Genomic DNA, 23959 nt, shown 5'->3' with positions numbered 1-23959 from the left:
AGCCACCTCCGTCATATACAAAAATGCTACAATGTTACTATGTTCTGAACGTCTGCATTTTACAGCTCAGATGCAACGTGACGGTTCATTTAAACTTCACAACGAGTTTGGCGAATTAATATACAAGTGTGATACGGCCAAAAAAACGGATCTACTTCATAGGTGTGCAAATAACATACGGTTAATGGTCGTTCTAAATTACGTAGGACAATGGGAAATTCAACCAAGCAGTGGAATAAATTATGTAAGGGATAATGGACGACACGGTGGTCTGTTCACAGAAGTTAATGCACGGTCGAGGTTGTAAAACGGCCCCGATGCGAAGCGGAGGGCCGTTTAAACCTCGTAAGTGCATTAACTATGGATGACCACCGTGGAGTCCATTATCCTGCTTATTCCACTGTTGCCACTTGCGTTGTGTTTATTTCCTGTTACAATTTAAACGTTTTAATCGCTAAAACTGTCTTGTTTGTAGAACTACTTTCTTCCGACACATATCAACTAATTTCTCAACTTGCAGGACAAACTGCCGTTACTAGTTCTAAATGGATAGTTGCTACGGCCAAAGGCCAGTCGTTAGTTCTATCTCTCCCGTTGTCAAGCGGGCGTATCCCAACATTCTGATGAACTTTAGCTTTATGTTTAATATTACTATGTTCTGAACATCTGCATTTTACAGTTCGGATGCAATGTGACGGTTCATTTTAACTTCACACTGAGTTCGGCGAATTAATATACAAGTGTAATACGGCCAAAAAAAATGGATCTACTTCATAGGTGAGCAAATAAGTAAGGGATAATATATAGAACGCCGGTCATTATTGGGAAAATAAGTCCCGACAGGGCGAACCGGACCCCAACGCGCAGCGGAGGGGTCTTGTTCCGCCCTGAAGGGACTTATTTTCCCAATAAAGGCCGGCGTTCTATACATTATCCCGCTTATTACACAGCTACTTGCCAAAACGAAACAATAAACTCCCCACGATGTGACTCTTTAGCCTACATAGCCTAGACTATAGCCTATTTGTTACCGTTTCATCGTGGCTTTTGGTGAGAAACAAATAGTTCGACAACAGCACACGCTGAACTTGAATCAAACATTCTTTAGAACACAGCTGATCAACCGTCTGCTTTCACTTTTGAATGAAGTTCCAGTCCTTGCGTAGTGAAATAGAAGCACAAAGCCCATTTTCCTTGACAGCGGTCTGTTATACTTAGCAACGGCCTGTTATTGAGAATTAGCAGACCACTTGGGAAGGCCCATTCAAGTGAATGGAGCATTCTGCAGCATTATGAAGAGCCGTGTAATAATACGGTTAATGGTCGTTCTAAATTACGTAGGACAATGGAAAATTCAACCAAGCAGTGGAATAAATTATAATAGAGTGCCATTTAATCATTCTGTTTTTTATGTCTCTTAATTATTACTTATTACTTAACCCTGAGTTGCTTTAGGGAGACTGGCCCTTGTAGTCAGGGGGCCTATGTGGTTGCTGTGGGTTTGAAATGTTAATTTTTGGAGAGTGGTTGGGCTGTCTTTAGAGGTCATTGAACATGGAGAAAAATGATGTCTCCGTTTTTTTTACCTGTTTCAACCCTATTTTTTTTTATTGTATATTTCATTGTAATTAACACCATAAATTTCGCCTAAATCACTGGCTATGTTGAATAAAGTTCACAAAACAGTTATTTTTAACAGTATGATTGTATGTCAGTATTATGATTGTATGTCAAACAATTAGAGATAAGATCAATAACCAATCAGTTTCACCAAATGCACATACTCCATTGCTGAAAGATAGCAAAAAAATAACAGAATCACAGATGAGACCTCGAACAACATTTAATTCATTTACATATACACAACATATTAAATCTCACCTTCACAATTTTCTCATCAAAATCTACAACTAGTCTACTAGACCCTATTCCTACTCACCTTCTTAAGACTGCTCTCCCCTTCTGGATAATGTTTTGCTCTAGATTATAAATAATTCAATGCTATCAGGGCATGTACCGCATTCAATGCTATCAGGGCATGTACCGTTATTAAGCCCTCCCTCAAAAAACCTAGCCTTGTATCAATACTGGTGCTTCTGGACCTCAGCGATGCCTTTGGCACCATAGACCATGACATACTACTTAGGCTTAAAAATGTGATAGGCATCAAAGACTCAGCACTCTTTTGGTTTAGATCAGTGTTTTTCAACCACTGTGCACACTAGTACGCCGTGAGGTGTGCCGCAGAAAATTACCCAAATGTCACTCACTGGTCCAGAAAAGCAACTGTTGCATCAAAGAATTTATAACCACATGCAACTGCCAACTGTCACTGCTAGTGTCTCTCTTTCTCTCTCTCACACACACACACCTGTCTGTTTGTCTATCTGATCCTTTTACCCTTTCTTTTCTTCACACTTATCGTAACACCCCCAATTATCACCACTTTTGTTCAGAAATTCTAAAACAACGATGTTTTTTAACACTTCAAAATAACATTTACTAAATGAACCTTACATTTTTCAGTAGCCATAGGTGTGTAGATTTGAACAAAATCTGGTTTGGTTCTTAACGGGAGCATTTACTGCCTGAAATATCCGATTTTGTTTACCACGCTCGGAGTTATAGTGCTGGCCTGATGGGTCGCCTATTTACACCGTTTCAACGGCACATGGACGGTTCTAGACCGAGAATTCTCGTCGTGAAATTAAAATTCCACTGGAGCTCCAAGCGGTTGTGTACACGCAGCCTTACAACACTGTTTACAGCTCTTCGAGTCACGGTAAAATGTCATTTTTGGTACATAGCTAATTTAGATACACCTATGGTGTGGGTGGTTGCGTTTCTATAGGAGTCTGCTGTCTTGGTTTGTATAGAAATGGATATTAAGTGACACATACACGCAAGACGGTGGAAATACGGGACCGGTGGAAATAGGGGGAGTTCAGATACATAGGCTACGGAAGGCCTTACAGACTTCAGCTGGTACTAGCTATGTAAAAGTCTATTAAACTTGATTTAACAGAGATCTCTGCACTTTGTACTCTGAATGAGTGTAGACAAGAATTGGCAGAGCAGGCTAGGCCTACACTGAAGCACGCAGTGCGGACAATTTCGAGAATTTTAGGCACAATTTCTTGTTAAAGAGATCAATCATCAGCCTAAACATGTTTTATAATGTTGTATTGTTTATGTGGTCCACTACCTTGTAAAATATCTTTGTTTTTTGGCACCAAACCCTATACTATAATACCAGCAATGTGAGGTTTATGGACAAAACACCAAATTTGAACTTTTCTGAATTTGACCTTTGATTTGGGTCCTTCAAAACCTTCAAAATGTTTTTTTCATGTTTTTTTTTACTCTTAAGAACCCCTAGAACAAAGATATAATACTCTCCAAAAATTAACATGCCCTAAATTAGACACATAGGCCCACCTACTATTGTAATAAGGGACATATGTAAGTTGCTTTGGATAAAAGCATCAGGCAAATAAATTAAGCATCAGTATACTGCTGCTTGCATAGGCATCCACAGCTCCACCATCAGCTTCCTGTGCCCCTAAGCCGGTCATATTGCTTCTCTTGCCAGAGGAGTCGTGCAATATGGATATCACTGCGATACCCAATGGAGGTATCCCAGCAGTACTCGGGAGACAGCACCTTGCTGGGCTTGTGCTTCCAGAAGTACTTGTTCAGGTGGCTCTCATCGTGCCACAGAGCCTCCACCCGATTCTTTTTGTCCTCCATGATGGTGCGGTAGCATGTGTCCGTAATCTGCTTCACGCTCTGCCAGGACCCACCGAACACTGCTGCGTGGTAGTAGAAGTCGCCCTGAGAATCCGCCATGTAGGCCTGGGACTTGGGGTTTCGGTCGTAGGTCCACATTCTCCTGAAGCGATGGTAGTAGTGCGCGTGGAGGAGGGCCACAGAGTCCCCCAAAGCCTCGGTGCCAAAGCGGCCCCTGAAGACCTGGTCCACGTCCATGCAGAAGACATACTGATGATTATGCTGGATATAGCTGTCGATGGCGTCCCTGATGGATTTCATGCGCATCATTGAGACGTCCTGCCACCGAGAGTGGCGTTTCACAGGCATTAATTTCAGCTTTCGCCCTGATGCCAGTTTTAGGGCCGGAATCTTCTCTGGGACATCTGTAAAGACATAGTAAGTCACAGGAAAACCCACCATAAAGTGGAGCTCTGCCGAGATCAAGAAGTCCTTCAAATACACATCAAGGTACCTGCCATTTGTCAAAAAGAAAATTATGCAGTTAGAAGTCAGGATTAAATTAGTATATGAGTAGCCTTCACTCTCACAACCTGTGTCGTTTTTAACACATCTGTTTGTCCAGATAGGGACAACAGTCGTGGGTTACGGGTGGGTCGGGTCAAAATCGCTATAGCAACGTTCTGGATTAACATTCATGTGCATGCCCGGTAGGCTAAAGTGAGATTTATCCATTCTGTTCCTCTCTCCTTCACCGTCTCTGTCTCAAATGCACATGAACACCAGAGTTGATTGGATAAAAAAAAAAAAGGTGTGTGTGCATTTATTTATTTTTTACCCTACATGCATGTCTTGTAAAATAAACATTATCACATGATATTGATGCAACCACATTACTTATCGTTAAAATTATGAATATGCGGGTCGGGTTGTTAGGTTGGGTCTGGCGGGCCAGATTGGACCTCCAAAATGGGTCGAGCAGGCGCGGATTATAAAAAAACCTAACCCGCGCATCACTACTACGTACACTCTTAATATGAATGTGATGAAAATAACACAACTTGTTTTCTTGTTTGTTGTTTTTTAACATATCTCTATGTCCAGATTTTTAACACATTAATTTAAATAGTGTACTAAATTCAACTACACCCTGTTTACACATAGGCTGTCTCCTGTGAACTCTGCGCATGTTATTGTGTGTGCAGGATGCATTGCACATTTGTTTTGTTAGCATATTATTTACCAACATTCTCATGTCAAACAAACAGGGTGAATTTATAAGAACAACCCACGTCCTATGATAAAAAAAAAACACATGAAGAAGTAGCCAAAAACACACGCACAGCTTAATTTGTATCATTTACCTGCCCACAGCAAATACAGTCAAGGCCACCGAGGTATGGTCTTTTGTATGGGTCCGATCATAAACTTCTGGGTTGAACATCCCATCCCAGATGATGGGTGCACCCCAGTAAGTGCAGGTCTGAACGTCAGTTCTAGACCTAGGAAAAGACAGAGATGTTTTTTGAGGCAGGGTTTTCTAGAAGAGTTTGTCTTACACACATTGTGTTTTTCAAAGAATTAGAAAGATTAGAATGACTTATTTGGCTTATTTGATTTACACACAGAGAAATGTCACCCTGTCTCTGAGCAGTAGCACTAGGCTATGACCAGTGAGCAAGGAGAACACACACACACACACACACACACACTGTGCTGTTCTGTTGTTAATTTAGGAGTAGGGAGACCTCTAGTGGTCAAATGCACTTGCAGTAACGTTATTTTGTGCCTGCGGGGTTTCCGTAGTTAGTTCAGAACGACATTGATGAGTTACTCAGACACGTTTTTTACTACTCAGTTTTACATGGCCAGAAAACATTTGCCTGTAAGTATTTTCTCAGTTTTATGATTCCTAGTTGCAATGAAAAAGTTCCTCTTGTGTGGAACTTTGTCTATGGACTTTAGTTCGTTTTGAATGATTACTTTTGTCTAACATGCTAATTGTTTACAACCCAATGGAATTCACCATACATATTAGCCTTAAGCTAACCCATCCATTTGTATTAAAAGCGTGTAATGTTACGTGATTGTGTACATATTTGCTGTATTCTGAACTTATAACTAAGCTATATTTTGTATGTATGCTTAGTTTTACAGTGTTTCCAAGTAAAACATTTAAAAGGAACATCAGCGTCATTCTTGGGGAAACTGTTGTCTGTCTGCCCAGCAAATGTAACCGTCTAACCACCTCACACACGAGCGGGGGCAGAACAGTAAAAAGGCAACTCTTCCAACGGCCAATAATCGTTCTGTAAGTAGAAAACAAAACAATCATCACCACACAAAGAAACGAAGAAATGGATTTTGAAGAACTAGAGACACGGTCACAAATATCCAACTGTTCAAGAACAAACAAACGCTCTGTAGCTAATTCCCTCGCTTTAAAAGCACGGGCTAAAGCAGAAGCTGCGCACAGCTGGCGTTTGCTAAGCGAGAGGCTGAGCTATTAAAACAACAAGCTATACTACACGCCAGTTTGCATGAACTGAAACTAGAAAAGGCTGCGGCAGCCGCAATTGCAGAAGCTGAAATGCTAGAAGCAGCTGCCGAAGATGATTATGAACTGTTAAGCCCACTTCAGCCAATTAAAGCCAACATGCTGTCTCAGACCCCATCTGAACTTAATGGTGAAAGTGCTACTGCGCAGACCCCTGTTCAATATCCAGGCCATCAGTCCTATCAGAGTGGAAGAACAATCAATACATTAGTCACAGTCTCACCTCCCGATGCAAAGCCACCTACAACTCCACACACACCAGTGCACCAATCTAACATGGACAGCGGTGAAGTGAAGAGCTGTGAGAACCAAGGTGATACAACATCGAGTGAAATCAGTGACTATGAGTTCCTCGAATTGGCTCGACAACGCTCGTCCAGAGGAGAAGCTACCTGGAATTCGAATCCGGTCACTAGCACTGTAAATGCAAGACAACCACACAGCTATAGAGAACTTCCCCACAACATTAAACCCATCAGCGATGATTACAAGCCTCCCTTGCCATATCAAGCGCATCCACTCCCTATGTATGACACGAGGCAATACAGTACTGCAGCTACAACTGATTTAGGCAAGTACCTGATGCGACGTGAGCTGGTGAGTTCAGGCCTGCTAAAGTTTGATGATAAGCCAGAGAATTACTGGGCCTGGAAAGCATCTTTCCTCAGTTCTACTGATGACCTAAAACTCTCTGCTAGAGAGGAGCTTGATCTGCTATGTAAATGGCTAGGTCCATCATCGTCTGAGCAAGCTAAAAGAATTAGAGCAGTACATATTCATAATGCACCAACAGGCCTCGAGATGTTGTGGCAAAGATTGGAAGATGTTTATGGCTCACCTGAGGTCATCGAAAACGCCCTCCTCAAAAAAGTTGAAGATTTCCCCAAAATCTCAGCCAAAGACAACCACAAACTAAGAGAGCTTGGAGACACTCTCATGGAACTAGAAGCAGCTAGGGCCGACGGGTACTTACCTGGCCTGTCGTATCTCAACACCTCCCGTGGAGTCAGCCCGATTGTCCAGAAACTACCGCACAACCTACAAGAAAAGTGGATTACTGTAGGATCACGTTACAAAGAACAACACAAGGTGCCCTACCCTCCATTTGTTGTCTTCGTGAACTTCATCATTGAACAAGCAAAAATGCGCAATGACCCCAGCTTTGCCAGCATAACGGGAGCATGGTGTGCCATCAAGACAGAAAAAAGTGTTTTCCAGTCATCCAGTCATCACGCGAGAACATCAGTTGCTGTAAGAAAGACTGAAGTCTCAACAAGTAGTGGTGACAGCACAACAACAATTAGCAGAGATGATGATCCTGACAAACAGTGCCCGCTACATAACAAGCCTCATCCACTGAGAAAGTGCCGCAGCTTCAAAAATAAAACATTGGATGAAAGAAAAGCACATCTGTTTCAGGTGCTGTGCGTCATCTAAACATCTTGCCAAAGACTGTGACAAGCCTGTGGAGTGCAAAGAGTGCAACAGCAACAGACACCCGTCAGCGCTACATCCTGGGCCCGCCCCATGGAAAACTGATGCCCATGTGAGTACTACAGATCATGGCGGGGAGCGGCAGCAGCTGGAGGTTGTTCCATCGGTGACGTCCAAATGCACTGAAATCTGTGGGAGTGTGAACACTTCAAAATCATGTTCCAAGATCTGTCTCGTCCTGGTGTATCCTGCAGGGCAAAGAGACCAAGCTATGAAGACCTATGCTGTTCTTGACGAACAAAGCAACAAGTCACTTGGCAGAACAGAATTCTTTGAACATTTTGGGGTCAAAGGAGCAGGAGCGAGATACACTCTGAAGACATGCTCAGGGGTGGTTGAGACTGCCGGGCGACGCGCCAGTAACTTCATTGTGGAATCATTAGACGGCAATGCCCACATTGCCTTGCCTACTCTGATTGAGTGTGACATGCTACCAGACGACAGGTCTGAAATACCATCACCAGAGGTAGCCAGACATCATCCTCATCTCAAGCACCTTACAGACAAAATCCCAGCCCTGGACCCAGATGCGTCAATCTTACTTCTCCTTGGACGGGACTTAATCCAGGTGCATAAAGTACGAGAACAATGTAATGGGCTTCCCAATGCACCGTTTGCCCAGCGACTCGATCTTGGATGGGTGATAATAGGAGATGTGTGTCTGGGAAGAACACACAAAGCCGCCAGTGTCAGCGTCTTCAGGACCAGTGTGCTAACGAGCGGGCGCCATTCCATCCTGAGCCCATGCACCAGCAGGTTAGTAGTAAAAGAGAAGATTGATAAACCTGTGCCACCCCACATATCCCCAGGTGTTTCTTATGTAGCCAGTGTCAGCTATGAGGTAGACCGCTTGGGCAGAAATGTGTTTCAAAGAACGCAGCATGACGACAAGCTTGGCATGTCCATCGAAGATGAGCTGTTCCTTGACCTCATGGACAAAGAGGTCTACATGGATGAAGCAAATTGCTGGGTAGCACCTCTCCCTTTCAGGTCAAACAGGCCGCGTCTACCTAACAACAGACGACATGCTGTCAACCGTCTCACGTCCCTACTCCGCATGCTAGAAAAGAAACAAGGCATGAAAGAACACTTCTTCAGTTTCATGCAAGCAATGTTCAATTCCGATCAAGCAGAACCCGCCCCAGCGCTGACTGCAGAACAGGAACGTTGGTACCTACCAATATTCGGTGTCTATCACCCACAGAAAAAAGACCAAATACGTGTGGTGTTCGATTCCAGCGCCAAGCACGAGGGCCTCTCTCTCAATGATGTCCTTCTTAAAGGGCCTGACATGAACAACACACTGCTGGGAGTCCTCATGCGTTTCCGCAAAGAACCTGTAGCGGTTTCGGCTGATGTCCAACAGATGTTCTACTGCTTCATCGTCCGTGAAGACCATAGCGATTTCCTGAGGTTTCTGTGGTTTGAAGACAACAATCCAAGCAAGCAGATCACTGAATACCGCATGAAAGTGCATGTTTTTGGGAACTCTCCTTCCCCTGCGGTAGCCATTTACGGCCTGAGAAGAGCGGCCCTGCATGGAGAAAAAGAACATGGTGCTGAACCTAAGCAATTCGTCATGAGAAACTTCTATGTTGATGATGGGCTCACCTCATTCCCTACTGACGACGAAGCCATCTCCATCCTGAAAAGAACAAAAGAAATGTTAGCTGAGTCAAGCATCAAATTACACAAAATAGCCTCTAATAGCCGTGCAGTGATGGATGCCTTTCCTCCTGAAGAGAGAGCCAAAAACCTGGTGGATTTGGAGCTAACTGTAGATCCCTTACCACAGCACCGCAGTCTAGGACTTCCCTGGAATTTACAGTCTGACACATTCACCTTCAGTGTGTCCAGAGAGAAGAAGCCATTCACTAGGAGGGGAATCTTGTCCACAGTTAATGGCCTTTATGATCCCCTAGGATATGTGGCACCTGTAACAATCCAAGGAAAGGCCTTAGTCAGAGAGCTGTCCGCTGAACAAACTGAATGGGATGCACCTTTACCAGCACTGAAAGAGGAACGGTGGAGACTATGGACAGACTCACTCTCTGAACTTGAGCAGCTTCAGATAGAAAGACCCTATGTGCCTGTCTCTCTGCGCTCCACAAAATGTAGAGAAGTCTGTGTCTTCTCTGACGCCTCCACCATGGCAATATCAGCAGTGGCCTACCTCAAAGCAACAGACCAAGGAGGTCACACTCACATTGGATTCCTCATGGGCAAGTCAAAGCTGGCTCCACATCCCCCACACACTGTTCCACGGCTAGAGCTTTGTGCTGCTGTCATGGCTGTTGAATTGGCAGACTTAATTACAGATGAATTGGACACAGACATCCACAAAGTTACATTCTACACAGACAGCCGGATCGTATTGGGCTATATCAACAACACAAGCAGAAGGTTTTATGTATATGTGGCCAACAGAGTCGCTCGCATCAGGAAGTCCACAAACCCGGAACAGTGGCGCTTTGTCAGTACAGAACACAACCCTGCAGATCATGGGACCCGCTCAGTGCCAGCAGCCATGTTGAAAGATACCATCTGGCTTAAGGGCCCAGCTTTCTTGTCCAGAGACACCTGCTCACAGCCAGAGACATTTGAACTCATAGACCCTGACGCAGACATTGACATACGCCCACAGGTCAAAGCTTTCATAACCAAAACCTCCGACGGTGAGCTGGGGTCTCATCGTTTCGAACGATTCTCCAGTTGGAAGGCACTCAGTCGAGCCATGGCCAAGCTCATACATAAGGTCAGGTCTTGCACAAAAAGCCAGCCCAGCAAGATAGAGGAGTTGACACAAGAAAACTAGTGCTCATCAGAAATGCTCAACACAATGTGTTTGCTAAGGAGATGGAAAGCCTTTCCAAAGGAGGTACCGTCTCTAAGTCTAGTCCTCTGAGGAAACTGAGTCCCATTGTGGATACGGATGGCCTACTAAGAGTTGGAGGGCGCGTCACCTTGGCGGGCGTACCCTGGGAGGAGAAACATCCAATCATAGTCCCCAAGAAGCATCACATAGCTACCTTATTGGTGAGGCACTATCATGAACAGGTCGCACATCAGGGCAGGCATCTTACAGAAGGCGCTATGCGCTCTGCTGGACTGTGGCTGATTGGAGGCAAGAGGTTAGTGTCAAGCATCTTACGTAAATGTGTAACCTGTAACAAGCTGAGAGGAAGAATGGAAGAACAAAAAATGTCAAACTTACCTGCTGAACGACTCAACCCAGGTCCTCCGTTCACAAATGTAGGTGTTGATGTGTTTGGTCCATGGACCATAAGCTCAAGACGAACCCGAGGTGGCATTACAGAGAATAAATGCTGGGCAGTCATGTTCACTTGCCTGGTTACAAGAGCTGTGCATATCGAAGTGATCGAGTCTCTGTCATCCTCAAGCTTTATAAATGCATTGAGAAGATTCACAGCTGTTCGTGGCCCTGTGCGCCTCTTCCGTTCTGACCAAGGGACAAACTTTGTCGGGGCATGCAAGGAACTTCAAATAAAATCTGAAGACCATGAACTGACCGCTTACCTGCAAGACCAAGGCAGCACTTGGATGTTCAACCCTCCCCACTCCTCACACATGGGTGGAGTGTGGGAGCGGATGATAGGCGTCGCACGCAGGATATTGGATGCACTGCTGATACAGACAAACACCCCCCATCTGTCTCATGAGGTTCTGGTCACACTCATGTCCGAAGTCATGGCCATAATGAACACCAGACCCCTGGTTCCTGTGTCATCCGATCCAGACATGCCCACTGTCCTGACGCCAGCTATGCTTCTAACACAGAAAGTTGAGCCAGTGTCACCACCTCCAGGAGAGTACGACCTCAAAGACCTGTACAACAAGCAGTGGAAACAAGTCCAGTCTCTAGCTGACACATTCTGGAAACGTTGGCGTCAAGAATATCTGGTGTCACTCCAACCAAGGCGAAAATGGCACGAAGAAAAGCCAAACCTGAGAGAAGGAGATGTCGTGCTTCTCAAAGATGGACAAGTCAAGCGAAATGAATGGCCTGTTGGAGTAGTGGTTAACGCCATTCCCAGCAAAGACTCTAAAGTTCGCAAAGTGGAAGTGAAGGTGGTCAAACAGGGTATCCAGAAGGTGTATTCTAGGCCAGTCTCAGAAGTTGTTCTACTTGTGAAAGGGGAATAGTGTTATAATGTAGTATAACAGGCGGGGAGTGTGCTGTTCTGTTGTTAATTTAGGAGTAGGGAGACCTCTAGTGGTCAAATGCACTTGCAGTAACGTTATTTTGTGCCTGCGGGGTTTCCGTAGTTAGTTCAGAACGACATTGATGAGTTACTCAGACACGTTTTTTACTACTCAGTTTTACATGGCCAGAAAACATTTGCCTGTAAGTATTTTCTCAGTTTTATGATTCCTAGTTGCAATGAAAAAGTTCCTCTTGTGTGGAACTTTGTCTATGGACTTTAGTTCGTTTTGAATGATTACTTTTGTCTAACATGCTAATTGTTTACAACCCAATGGAATTCACCATACATATTAGCCTTAAGCTAACCCATCCATTTGTATTAAAAGCGTGTAATGTTACGTGATTGTGTACATATTTGCTGTATTCTGAACTTATAACTAAGCTATATTTTGTATGTATGCTTAGTTTTACAGTGTTTCCAAGTAAAACATTTAAAAGGAACATCAGCGTCATTCTTGGGGAAACTGTTGTCTGTCTGCCCAGCAAATGTAACCGTCTAACCACCTCACACACGAGCGGGGGCAGAACACACACACTAGGAACATTAAGCACGCACACACACATACAGACACACACTACGAACAGTGAGCAGGCGCACACACACAGACAGAAAACCACCACAAACAGTGCCAGGTTAGTGGTTGAGTGCAATGTTTCATTTTGCAGAGCATTTTTTGGTGTGGTGAATTTTGTGTGTGCATGACTGTGAACTGTGTTTTGAGTTGTAAAAAAATGAGACCTACTTTCAGATAGTGTGTTCTTGTAAAAAAAAATGAATTAACAATGTACAATAAAATGTTTAAGAGGTAATCTGTACTCTGCTGTGCAAAGGCACTTCCACAAAATTATGTTTAAAGAGGCCTTTTGAATTCTGCTCATTTTCACTATTCATATTCTACTGAAATACATTTATGTGCTTAAAAGTTCCAAACACACAAGAACAGTAAGAGCGACAGCAGTAGCATCAAACAATTTGAGTGTTGAACTTGGTTTAACTTTGAAAGCGTAATGTGAGTGTAGACCGTTCGTGTTACTTGGGAGTGAGATATAACTTCTTTTGAATTATTATGAGTGTTGTGTTACGCTGTACCACTGCTGCTTCATTATTTCCAATGTGATCCCCATCTCACTCGCTCAGGCTTATCCCTGTGAGCTTTGTAACTCTGCAGACCATTTACATAAATAAACAGGAGTAAGATAATATAAGATAGACTTTGACCCGGGGAAATTATCTTGGAATGGAAAACAGTGTCTGATTCACGTAAAATGTACATTTTCACATACACAGGAACAGTGTTAACTTCCTTGTGCTGTAGTTAAAGGATTTTACTCTGGCCAATCAACAACCAAACCTATTTAACATTACACAACATGATTATGATCTCATGTAATGGCTGAACCATCATCCACCTACCCAAAGTTAAGACCTTTGTCCCCAGCATTGTCCAGCTTCATGTCTGCATGGTATAACTCACATTTACCCATAGGAATCAAGCCCTCAAGGAACCTAAATCCAAACACAGATTATCATAAAAAGCAAATTAAACATGTTGGTAAAATATGGCATATCAAAGTGAGACACAAGATCCAGTCATGGAGAAGTACAATCAAGATGCAGAGTTTAATTTGGCTGTAGGAGAGAGGCACACACACAATGCACTCCAGAATATGTGTATCTGACTTGACACAGAATTATCCAGGGTTTAAGTAACAGCTAAGGATATATAATCATAGTAACAGTGGCAGAGTCTGTATACATCCAGGTTACCCTAACCATTGATGCCAAAGACATTTGACGCAAACCAAATAACAAGAAGTGATGTCAACCCTTGCGTCTTACATTATGGTTGGGACAGACAGGGTCATGAAGTAGGAGTTTAGTGTCAAAGTGACTTACTAATGAGAAATGCAGAACATTAAACCACATATTGGAATATTGGACCTAATGAATATGGAAGTTTTTGTCTGAACTCACAAAGGAAACACATTTCATTGTTTTATCACTAAATATTTTCAATAAGTAATTTTATTTGTATAGCAGGTGTAAACTTAGAAACATGCCATTCCCTGTAGCTTAGAAACATGCCATTTCCTGTAGACCCACCAAAAAAAAAAAGCCAAACCTTTGCATGTGCAATAAGTTAATAATATAATATAAATAATATAAGATAATAAGTGAAATAATATTTTTGCTGTTTATAACATGTTGTTTTCATTTAAGGCTATGGACTGTATTATCTTGTTTGTGACTGATTCGGTCTATATCTCTATTGCTCCCTGTAATGTACATCTAAAAACACATGTAATGGAACAGTCATTATGAAACTGAGAGTGAGACATAGAGTGTTTCAGCTGATAGAAAATTGACAACTTACCTTATAGAGTATGGTATGTGGTAGACAAAGAAAAGTGTAGGTAGGCTTAGCGCCAAGACTGTTTTATGAGAGCAGATGTTCCTGAGGGGTATAAAAAGGAGTGATGAACAAATGCATCTTATTGTATTGCCTACACAAAATGTAAAAAATAATTAATCAAAATCCTCTTACTGTATGTGAGAGAATAAAGTATTGTACACTGAGTTTCTCAGTCCCTTCTTTGGTCAATTTTGTAAATCATCCTTATTAATTTCTAAAAAAGGATTTTTCCACTCGCAGATCAGTGTGGCTTCTTGCGATGGAGAAAATTTGGGAACGGCCAGTCAGCATTGGTTTTTAGACGGGCTTGTGGTTGTATTTTCGTCAACGCTCTGTTAGTACGTCATAAGCAGAACTGTGCTTTGTGCACCTTATATTAATATTAATGTGTTTTTATTAATTAATTAATATAACGATTTGATGTTGTTTAAGTAATTTATAAATGGTCCACTGCCACTTTAAGAGCATTGTCTACACGGTATTCATAATATTTTGCCAGCTCCATTCAAACTATGGCTATAGTCCACAACTCTGTTTGCATTGTTTGTGCCACATTTATAGCACAATATTAACAATGATAAGCATACTACTAAGTTGGTATAAACAACCTTCGTTCCTTTGGAAATAGAATGCTAGATATTTTCTGTTTGCAATTAAAAGTGAACGATGAACCTGGTAGCCACCTAGCTATCTGAGTGGATATTGAAGACTTCTATTAATCAAGTGGTAATCTAATTCTATTACCAGTACACAAAGGCAAAGACTCTTCATATTCTGTCCAAATCACAGTGCGTGCAGCCTATGTCAAAGCGCACTCTCATAGTTTATAAATGGTCAGTAGTTGGAACCTGATGACTCCGCAATCTCCTCTAGCGTTGTCTTTGTTGTTATCATGATTTCCTTTTAAAAGTTTCTTATATTAAAAAGGAGAAATCAATTATCAACAATGACAAGCCAGCTGGAACCTGCCACTCTCTCTCTCCCTCTCATGCGCACTCAGACGCGTTCCCGATTAAATGGAGTAGCATAACCTTCAAGTTAGATCTGCTGCATAGTGGAGACTCAAAGAGGACCCAAAAAGTGTCATCCTTATGTAAGATGTTGGTGCATTTTGACATTGTAAATGTTCTCTAAGAAGAGTGAAAGCAGTTTGCAGTAAAGCTACTATTAAATTGTGGTGCCCCCTGTCCCTTGGTGCCCTACGCAGAGTATGTGATGTGCGTGGTGGTAGCGGCGACATTGTCTGTTCACATCGAATATAATATTGACATGATTTGATTTAAAAGCATTAGGCCTGCTTATGAGATTTTCTGTTGGCCAATTGATGCACATCATGAGTTGCAGTGTTGTAATGTAACGGAGTACAAATACTTTGTTACTGTACTTAAGTAGAAATTTCACGTATCTGTACTTTACTTCGCTATTTATGGTGGTCATATAATGATTGTCAAAGTTTTTCGTCCCCATTAACGTTGGAAGGGTTGGAGCAACAAAGTAGCCTACTTTATTCACGCCTAACAGCCTATATCCATTTGGTCAATTTGATCCAGCCCTAAAAAAGAAGCTAAATTTAACATTGGTTTACTTGTAGTTTAGCCTAATTTTAAACAGTGTGCATGCTTAACATAAAGCATACTTGTGCTTCATTCATCCACACATCCAGCTCCTAACGTTTTGACAAGCATTTATACCAATTCCTGCCCATCTCTAGCTTTGCTGTCTCCATCCTTTCTGTTTTTGTTGTTTGCAAAAAATATATAGTAGGCCCTATTTATTGGTAACCAGCAACAAGTGCAATTTGGTAATCGCTGTCATTCTCTCTCCTGCCAACAAAAATGTGTTAATGCGTAATTCTGCTTCATAAAGTTGAACAAATACATTGGTCATATAAATAGCCAGTTTATGGTCTACAGTGTAGAGTTGGTAAGTTATGGTAGGCCAACTTGGAGAAAATATACAGGGGGGATTCTTTGTCTACTCGTAGCTGAGCCTGGAAGGTGCGCACGTAGACATAGCCTACGGCCAAACAGTGACACTGCAAGCGCCGATGAATCGTGCTCTCACGACAACCACGTCGTTAACTTAAATAGAGCTAGGTTAACATCACTCTTGAGTTCGCATTCAAGCAAGCAAAACGATGATTTGAATACATCTGTTTCACTGGAAGGGCAAGGGGTAACAACAGGACAACACAGAGACAGGCCAGAATGCAGGACTAATGTTATGAGAGTATTAAAGTAATATGGGATATTCTACGGTAAAATATTAAAACGGCAAGACAGCGGGGAAAAGTTGGCATTTTCGGTCCCTGTGATTATTTGTGAAATTGTGCAAACGGCCTTTTCAAGTCATTTGAGAAGGAAGGAGTGTGGCAAGCTCCCAAATTGACGCTCGTCTGAGAAATTGAGTTTTGGATAATGTTCAGCTTCGGCAGCTTTACATTGACTGAGGAAGGCTAGAGATGAGTTCATAGCAACAAGTTCATGTGTTGAATGTGTTATTATGACCGCCGCGCAGCGAAGCGGCGGTCATATAGGTTTAGTCAGATTTTTTTTTCTTTTTTCTTTTTTTTCTTTTTCGCATGCCCAAATTTCCGTCAATGATTCCCGGGACACTGAAAGACCGGGGTACACGAAACTTGGTGGGCATGTAACCCCACATGGATAGCATGGAACCATCGTTTTTCGTTTTGATCTGTAGCCCCCCCGCTGGACTGGACCCCCCGAAAGGAGGGTAGGGCAGACACAGTTTTCTGTGAATATCTCGAAAACCGTAGGGTTTAGGAGGACCATTTTTTTTGTATGTTGATCTCAAGGGGCCATGTCAACCCATTCCATAACCACTCATTTCATGTATAGCGCCACCTAGTTAAACACAAAAAAGTAAAAATGAGGTGTTGTAATTGAAGGTATCTGTGACCTAACATAGTCAAAACTGCACGAAATTGGAAGTGTAGGATCATTATGACACCCTCTGTATGCACGCCAAGTTTTGTGGAATTCCGTTCATGGGAGGCCACACAATAAATTAATTTATGTTACTATACCCCAACTGGCCTGTAGGTGGCCGGAGACAGTTTTCTGTGAATATCTCGAGAACCGTAGGGCCTAGGAGGTCCACCTTTTTTATGTATGTGGGTCTTAAGGGGGCATGTCAACCCATCCCATTACCACTTATTTCATGAAGAGGGCCACCTAGTTAAAAATTAAAAAGCAAAAAAATTAGGTGTTTTCATCACAATATCTCTGGCTGACAAGGTCAAAACTGCACGAAATTAAAAGTGTAGGATCATTATGACACCCTCCGAATGCATGCCAAGTTTTGTGTACTTTCGTTCATGGGGGGCCTTACAATAAAATCATTTATGTGTACATTTAGTGACGTACACCAACAAGGATTCCCGGGACACTGAAAGACCGGGGTACACAAAACTTGGTGGGCATGTACCCCCACATGGATAGCATGGAACCGTCATTTTTCGTTTTGATCTGTAGCCCCCACGCTGAACTGGACCCCCCGAAAGGAGGGTAGGGCAGACACAGTTCTCTGTGAATATCTTGAGAACTGTAGGGCCAAGGATGACCATTTTTTTCCGTATGTTTGCCTCCAGGGGTCATGTTAACCCACACACACACACACATACATTCACAGTAATCATACGTATGACACATACTCACACAGTAGACATATGTACGCTTGCATGCACAGGCACAGGCACATACGCAGGCACACACACAAGCACGCACACACAGACACACACACACACACACACACACACACACACACACACATAACATAAACATGTACATGCCCACATTTCAAGAATTTCTCAGAATTATGAACAGGCAAGATGGAGGTGGGGTTGTATAAAATGAATTTTACATGTGAAATCTATGAACTAATCATGTTTTGGTACTTGTTGTCTAGCAGATACCAGTGAGAATTGAGTGTGGATAATGCAATTTAGTGAGACAGAATCATATAGGCCTTTCAGCATGATTTATTTTTGTGGAAAAAATGTGCTGGACTGGGCGGCGGTCATATTTTGTACCGCTCGGCGGTACATCTAGTTACCCAGTGTACTTTGTTCAATGGTCTCAATATTTTATTGTTTTATTTCATGTGAATACTTACTAGAGTAGTAACTTATTTCAAGTAGGCTAAAGCAGTTGCAGGAAGTGTGCATTTAGTTTCCATGCTTATTGTGTTTCCACAACAATGTTAGTGAGTAAATCTACTGAAATGGCCACCATCTTGGTGAAGTGTGATGTGTAAGATCAGAAAGCAGTGGTTGATTTTAGAACGATAGCATAAGTCGAAGTGTTTTCCTTACGCTTAAAAGCGTGGGCGGAAGGTATCGACAATTGGTCGGGGAGGGTCATGCAACTTTCGATTGAAATACTCAAATTCCCTCCGGTGGCCTCTTTTATAAATAACGAACAGTCCCTTACATCGCCTAGATAGCTGTAAATATTAGAATCAGAGAATATACAGGCAGCTCACGGTTAAGAGTTTGTCAATGTAGCCTTAATGATTTCTTTTCACAAAATGCTAAGCATGCAATTTTTCGAGGGGGTTTAGTGGTGGGTAGTGTCCCCACCAAAGCTCAGACCAAACCTACGCCATTGCGCTCACACCACGAGTCTGAGGCATGCCCACTAATAAAACCAAGACCGTTAAATTTCAAAGATATTGGCCATATAGCCTAAGTTCGTTGATGGGGATGGAATTAGCTAAATAATTTAGAAAGCATACGCGTATGCACGGATGGGCCTACCACTAAACCTTTCCATATGCCTGCAACGTTTTTTACATAAAAAGTGGAATATGAACGCATTTCATCACACCTGACAATTAAACGCTGTGGCTGTTCGCGATTTGACTGATTCTTGAGATCAAGGAGCGAGGTATTTGCACCGCTCAGCTCCGCTCACTAGCTCTGATTCGGAGGCATAGGCCTATCACATATGTAAAGATTATAAAATCTGATTATTTTTCGATTCATGACACGTTTCTTCTTATTTTTTAATGCGTTCTACGGAGAAGGGAGATTGGCGTTGGTCACGGTTTTTTTTGACGACGTAGTTAAGGCGGCAGGCTGGTTTTGCCAAGGCGGCCGCCTTGACTGCAAAGTTCTGCGGGAAACCCTGCTTGTTTGCTCAGAAGAGGGTGTAGTAAAGGAGTAGGCTAAATCACCAAACAACAATATAGCCTACCCATGCAAAAAACATGTAGCCTAAACATTAGTTCAATATGCCTCTTTGTGGGATAGGCATTTCAAAGGCTTTCTTTCTTTCTGTTTTTGTTAACTTGTGGAATAGTGGAATATTTTTTGTTAACTTCTCAGTTGAAGTGAATTATTATATAACCTTTACACATTTGTTGAACTATGGTACTAATAAAAACGACAGGATAGTAAGAGCTGAAATGTTGCTTCATTTATCCATTTCCACCACTATGTAAAACGTGGGCTGGTATTGGGCCTGAAACTCCTGGGCACTGAATTCTGGCAACTTTGAAAACCAGCTTCTTTTGAAGATGAACAGAAACCTTTTCAGTTTCAACTAATGACTGGCATATTAGTAGCTGCTGGACATAGGTGGCCTGTGTGTGTGTGTGTGTGTGAGAGAGTGCGATGGTGACCTGGGGAGTAAGCCCTAGAAATGCTCATACCACATGACCAAAATATTCTCCCTACCAGCAGGTCATATTTTAAAAATAAATAAGTTATTTATCTTTCATTTTTACCTGAAGTTCATACAAAAGTGAAATTTCTGTTTCTGTTTTTTTCTTTGATGTCAGCTCTAAAAATATGCTGTCTGTTCTTTGAACTTAAAATAATTGTGGCTGAAAAGTCCTAGAAAAGAATGTGATTTTGATTTGATGAGTGAGATTAAGAAGATATCCCCTGAATATGCTTTATTATAAGAAAGCCAAAATAAAGTTCACAATAAAAGTTCAAAATAAAACCGCTTGCTTTTTACTTTTACTTCAAATACTTAAGTACATTAAATATCAGAAAATTACTTTTGATACTTAAGTACAGTATATATCAGATACTTTAAGACTTTTACGTAAGTAATATTCTAAAAGGTATACTTTCACTTCTACCAAAGTCTTTTTTTAGTACGATACTTGTACTTTTACTCAAGTATTGCTTTCTAGTACTTTATACAACACTGATGAGTTGTAAGCTATGTTCATTGTGTGCGCCTCTATTTAAATCCAGAAACGTTATCGTTACCAGGTGCCAGACTTCAAAGGGCTGCCCTGTTTTTTTTCCTCCCTGACATTCGTTATTGCCGCAGATATGATGGCGCTTCCTGTGTTTCTGTTAGGCTACTAAATCTGTTACATTGCTGCTTACACCTAACACTTCCTCTTTATAGAATCCTTTGTGTTGGACTACCACCTGCCACACATGCATCATAGATTACTGTGGTACGTTACCCATTTCATAATGATCTAGGGAAACTTTCAGTATGTCATTTTGCATATAGCCTTGTAAACAGAAGTTTGGGGGTTTTAGGAATTCACGCCAGTCACGCTACCTGGGCTTCGTAAAATAAGACCTCACCTGAATTGTATTTTGCCTTCACTGGCACTGATTTTATTTCTTCCGTATATTATGGGTTTTTAATCAAGTAATTTATGTGTAGTAGGGATGGCCAGCGCTGTTGATACCCAGTGGTTAATTGATTGTGTTACTTCTTTTCTTTACATCTGATTTCATTATACCACTGACAGAGGCCCTCCATATTGCTGCTGATCCTCAGTGTCTGCAGCCTCATTTTGAGAGTTGGTATACATGCATTTTGTGTTTGTCCTGTGTTCATATGACCCATCACCAGCCGGAGGCCTTTTATAGCTGTGGATCTCTAGTGCCAGAGCCATCAAGGTCCCTGGCCAGTACTGTATTTTGTGTTAACCCGTTTAGTTGTGTGTGTGGTCCCCTTAACCCTGTGTAACTTTCCTCTATTTTTCAGGAGCTGAGGCCCAAGGTTGAGGTGTAGCGTCCATTTTGGTGGCATGAGTTGCCTGTGTCTTTGTGTGCCGTGCCTTCTTTTCACTTGTTGTGACCACAACTCTCATGCCCTGATTGGACCAGAAGAATCGGGAGCTGAGGATTTTTGCAAAACAAATAACAAGCTCTAGGTGGAGGTAGAGGTGCGGGTTTTTTTCTAAAACCGGCTGATTTATGTTCTGCTGGAGCATAGTGTTAGTTCAGTGAATATGATCAAAACAATCTTGCCAACTGCAGCTTTAAGGTTACTGATGTGTGAATTATATCTTTGGGTGCAAGTCCCATCGTGGCGTAGTCAGAAAATATATCCACTTGCCACACTTAGTTGGCTGATGTTCAAAGTTCTTCTGTCTGCAGAAAGCGAAAGCTGTGCCTCGTCATAGGCTACCGGGAATTTACTATGTTTTCACTTCACCGGGTAAACAACCTGTGATAACATTAATATCAATAACAAGTTTAGCGATCATGAAACAGGCTTAATGCAATACATGATAAGATGATGTCAACAAGTAGAGATATAGGCTAATGCAGTAGGCCTAGGTATAATCCACTTGAAAAAATACTTTGTGCATGTAGCTTATTCGCTTTAAATTACGGGAAAGTAAGACATTAAAAGGCAAACAAAAGTTAAGGTTGCTTTTGACATAGGCCTGGTACAACGGAACGAAACTGGTGCCCTACTGATTCTGTTGTCTCTGAAAGTTTGCCTAATTGACAGATAACCGCGATTCCGATTAGGCTTCACCTGTTTTTAACCCTCCTGTTGTGTTCGGGGTAGAGGTAGGAACAAAGACTTTCCTATTGATTTCATGGGTGACAAAATTTCTGGTTTGGGCTAAGCCCCCGATGTTGAGACATTCTAACGAAGCCCCTGGTCGCTACAATCCAACTGCATTGGCCCGACCTTAATTTCTACAAAGCACTCAACAATGTTCGCGCTTAGGAAAAATGACTAGAAGACCCCCGTCTTCTATTTTCGACAAAGCACACCACTCTTAAAGCTTCTCACTGTCCAGGTGTCTCTCATTCAATCAACCACTCAATCAATACCTCACCACACGAACAGGTAGGCACTTACGTAGAATCAGTTGTCCAAATCATCACATTATGTTGACAAAATCGTGTTCGACCTGCCCCTCCGAAGCCGGCCCATATGATATGAATTGTTAATAACTTGCGTTTTTGATTCACAAATGGGTAGCTAGAATAAATCTCGTTAACGTTGATCCTATTTTGTAGACTTAATAAAATCTAGGTTACCTTCAATAGGCTGAACACACGGCATTGCGGGAACTTTCGTTGCAAATCACTCACATTTGACTGGCAAAATAGAAGACACCGAGTTTTTTTTCTCAAACGCGTCGTTCGTTTGTTGGTTTTTTTCATCATGTAAGTAATGTTCACATGGTTTTACATATCCAATTTACATTCAATCTTCCATGGTTCGGGATATCATATGACATCTTCATTTTTTGCGCTTCGTTTTCAGTATATTTATGGTAGGCTATTTGGCAGACGCCTTTGTCCAAAAAGACTTCCAGTATAGGCTATATTATACCCTAGGCTATAGTAGCCTAGCCTACAAGCGCAACCAAAGTTTGTTCTCAGATGATCCAAGGCATAGGCTAACCTACCTCATTATGAAGGAAGGTCTAAAGGTGTTTTTCCACCAGGACTGCGTTGAAAATGCGTAGATGATGCCTATAATCACTATTGGGAGACACAATTAAGGAGACCTTTAAGCAAACAAATTTCTGAAAATGCATTAAAATTCATTAGAATTTCTGGAAATTCATTAAATTAAGTTTGGATAGCAGCTTAAAGATTATTAGATCAGGATAATAAGAAATAACCTACCTTATACTACATTTCGCCGACCTTACATTGTAGGCCTACTACGATATTGGTGTGATTTCACAGTCGATGACTACATTTCCAAAATGAGACAGAAATCATGTGAGTTGACAGGGCAGGTTCTCCCTATCAGTACACTACGCAAGTTAATAGCCTAAAGGCCCCCTCCCCCGTCTCCCCTTGAGTCAAGCTAGTGACAGACAGGTGTACAGTTATAGCAAGTGTCTCATACATTAAAAAGAGGAACATGAAAACAATTTACCATTCAGTTCAAGAAAAACGGAAGAAACTTCACGAGAATGAACAGCGGTTGGGTAAACTTGTTAGTTCCATGGTTTGATGTCAACATGCATCTCTTAAATGTGTTGCTGCCTATAGCCTAGACCTAACAGGGAAGTAAGTGATCGCTCTGCGGCTTGCTTGCCAGCCTTTACCAGTCACGGTAGGCTACTTCGTAAAGTTGTGAAATATATTTCGTTTTTTAATATGGGCAACTGGCTACATTTTTGAAAGAAAAAAAATGCATCTTTAAATCCGTTCAAATCACTCCACATATCTAGGGCCTCCCTAACATACTACACTTGCTAATTATGGAAAAGCTGCCTTGGCGTATGTATAATATATTTTTATTGGGGGGCAAAATTCAAGAGCTTCACTCTTAT

The 23959-nt window shown here is 41.9% G+C and overlaps 2 protein-coding genes across 2 annotated transcripts; one reads left to right on the top strand and one right to left on the bottom strand.

Annotated features, from left to right (window-relative positions):
• Window positions 1–3374: 3374 nt before the first annotated feature.
• Window positions 3375–23742, bottom strand: LOC121707375 (alpha-1,3-galactosyltransferase 2-like). The gene is made up of 6 exons (XM_042089889.1): window positions 23739–23742; window positions 23078–23144; window positions 14381–14461; window positions 13420–13512; window positions 5094–5231; window positions 3375–4243 (listed from the first exon to the last, which is right to left on the bottom strand). The coding sequence occupies exons 2-6, from the start codon at window positions 23080–23082 to the stop codon at window positions 3547–3549; spliced, it is 1014 nt and encodes a 337-aa protein (XP_041945823.1). The 5' UTR covers window positions 23083–23144; window positions 23739–23742; the 3' UTR covers window positions 3375–3546.
• Window positions 5452–9104, top strand: LOC121707374. The gene is made up of 2 exons (XM_042089888.1): window positions 5452–5614; window positions 5879–9104. Exon 2 carries the CDS (start codon window positions 6320–6322, stop codon window positions 7721–7723), a length of 1404 nt encoding a protein of 467 aa, XP_041945822.1. The 5' UTR covers window positions 5452–5614; window positions 5879–6319; the 3' UTR covers window positions 7724–9104.
• Window positions 23743–23959: the final 217 nt, after the last annotated feature.

The sequence above is a fragment of the Alosa sapidissima genome, chromosome 4 (assembly GCF_018492685.1).
Source record: "Alosa sapidissima isolate fAloSap1 chromosome 4, fAloSap1.pri, whole genome shotgun sequence".
NCBI classification, from domain to species: Eukaryota; Metazoa; Chordata; class Actinopteri; order Clupeiformes; family Clupeidae; genus Alosa; species Alosa sapidissima.
Note: the sequence above shows the minus strand (reverse complement) of the source record. Positions and strands in the feature narration are given on the sequence as shown.

What these genes read in the sequence shown, in the direction of transcription:
- LOC121707374 (XM_042089888.1), top strand. Translation starts at nt 6,320, where the DNA reads ATGCTAGAAGCAGCTGCCGAAGATGATTATGAACTGTTAAGCCCACTT.
- LOC121707375 (XM_042089889.1), bottom strand. An exon ending in CACATACCATACTCTATAAG is followed by an intron (nt 13,513 to 14,380) that starts GTAAGTTGTCAA and finishes GTTTGGATTTAG; the next exon opens with GTTCCTTGAGGGCTTGATTC. An exon ending in ACTGTATTTGCTGTGGGCAG is followed by an intron (nt 4,244 to 5,093) that starts GTAAATGATACA and finishes GACAAATGGCAG; the next exon opens with GTACCTTGATGTGTATTTGA.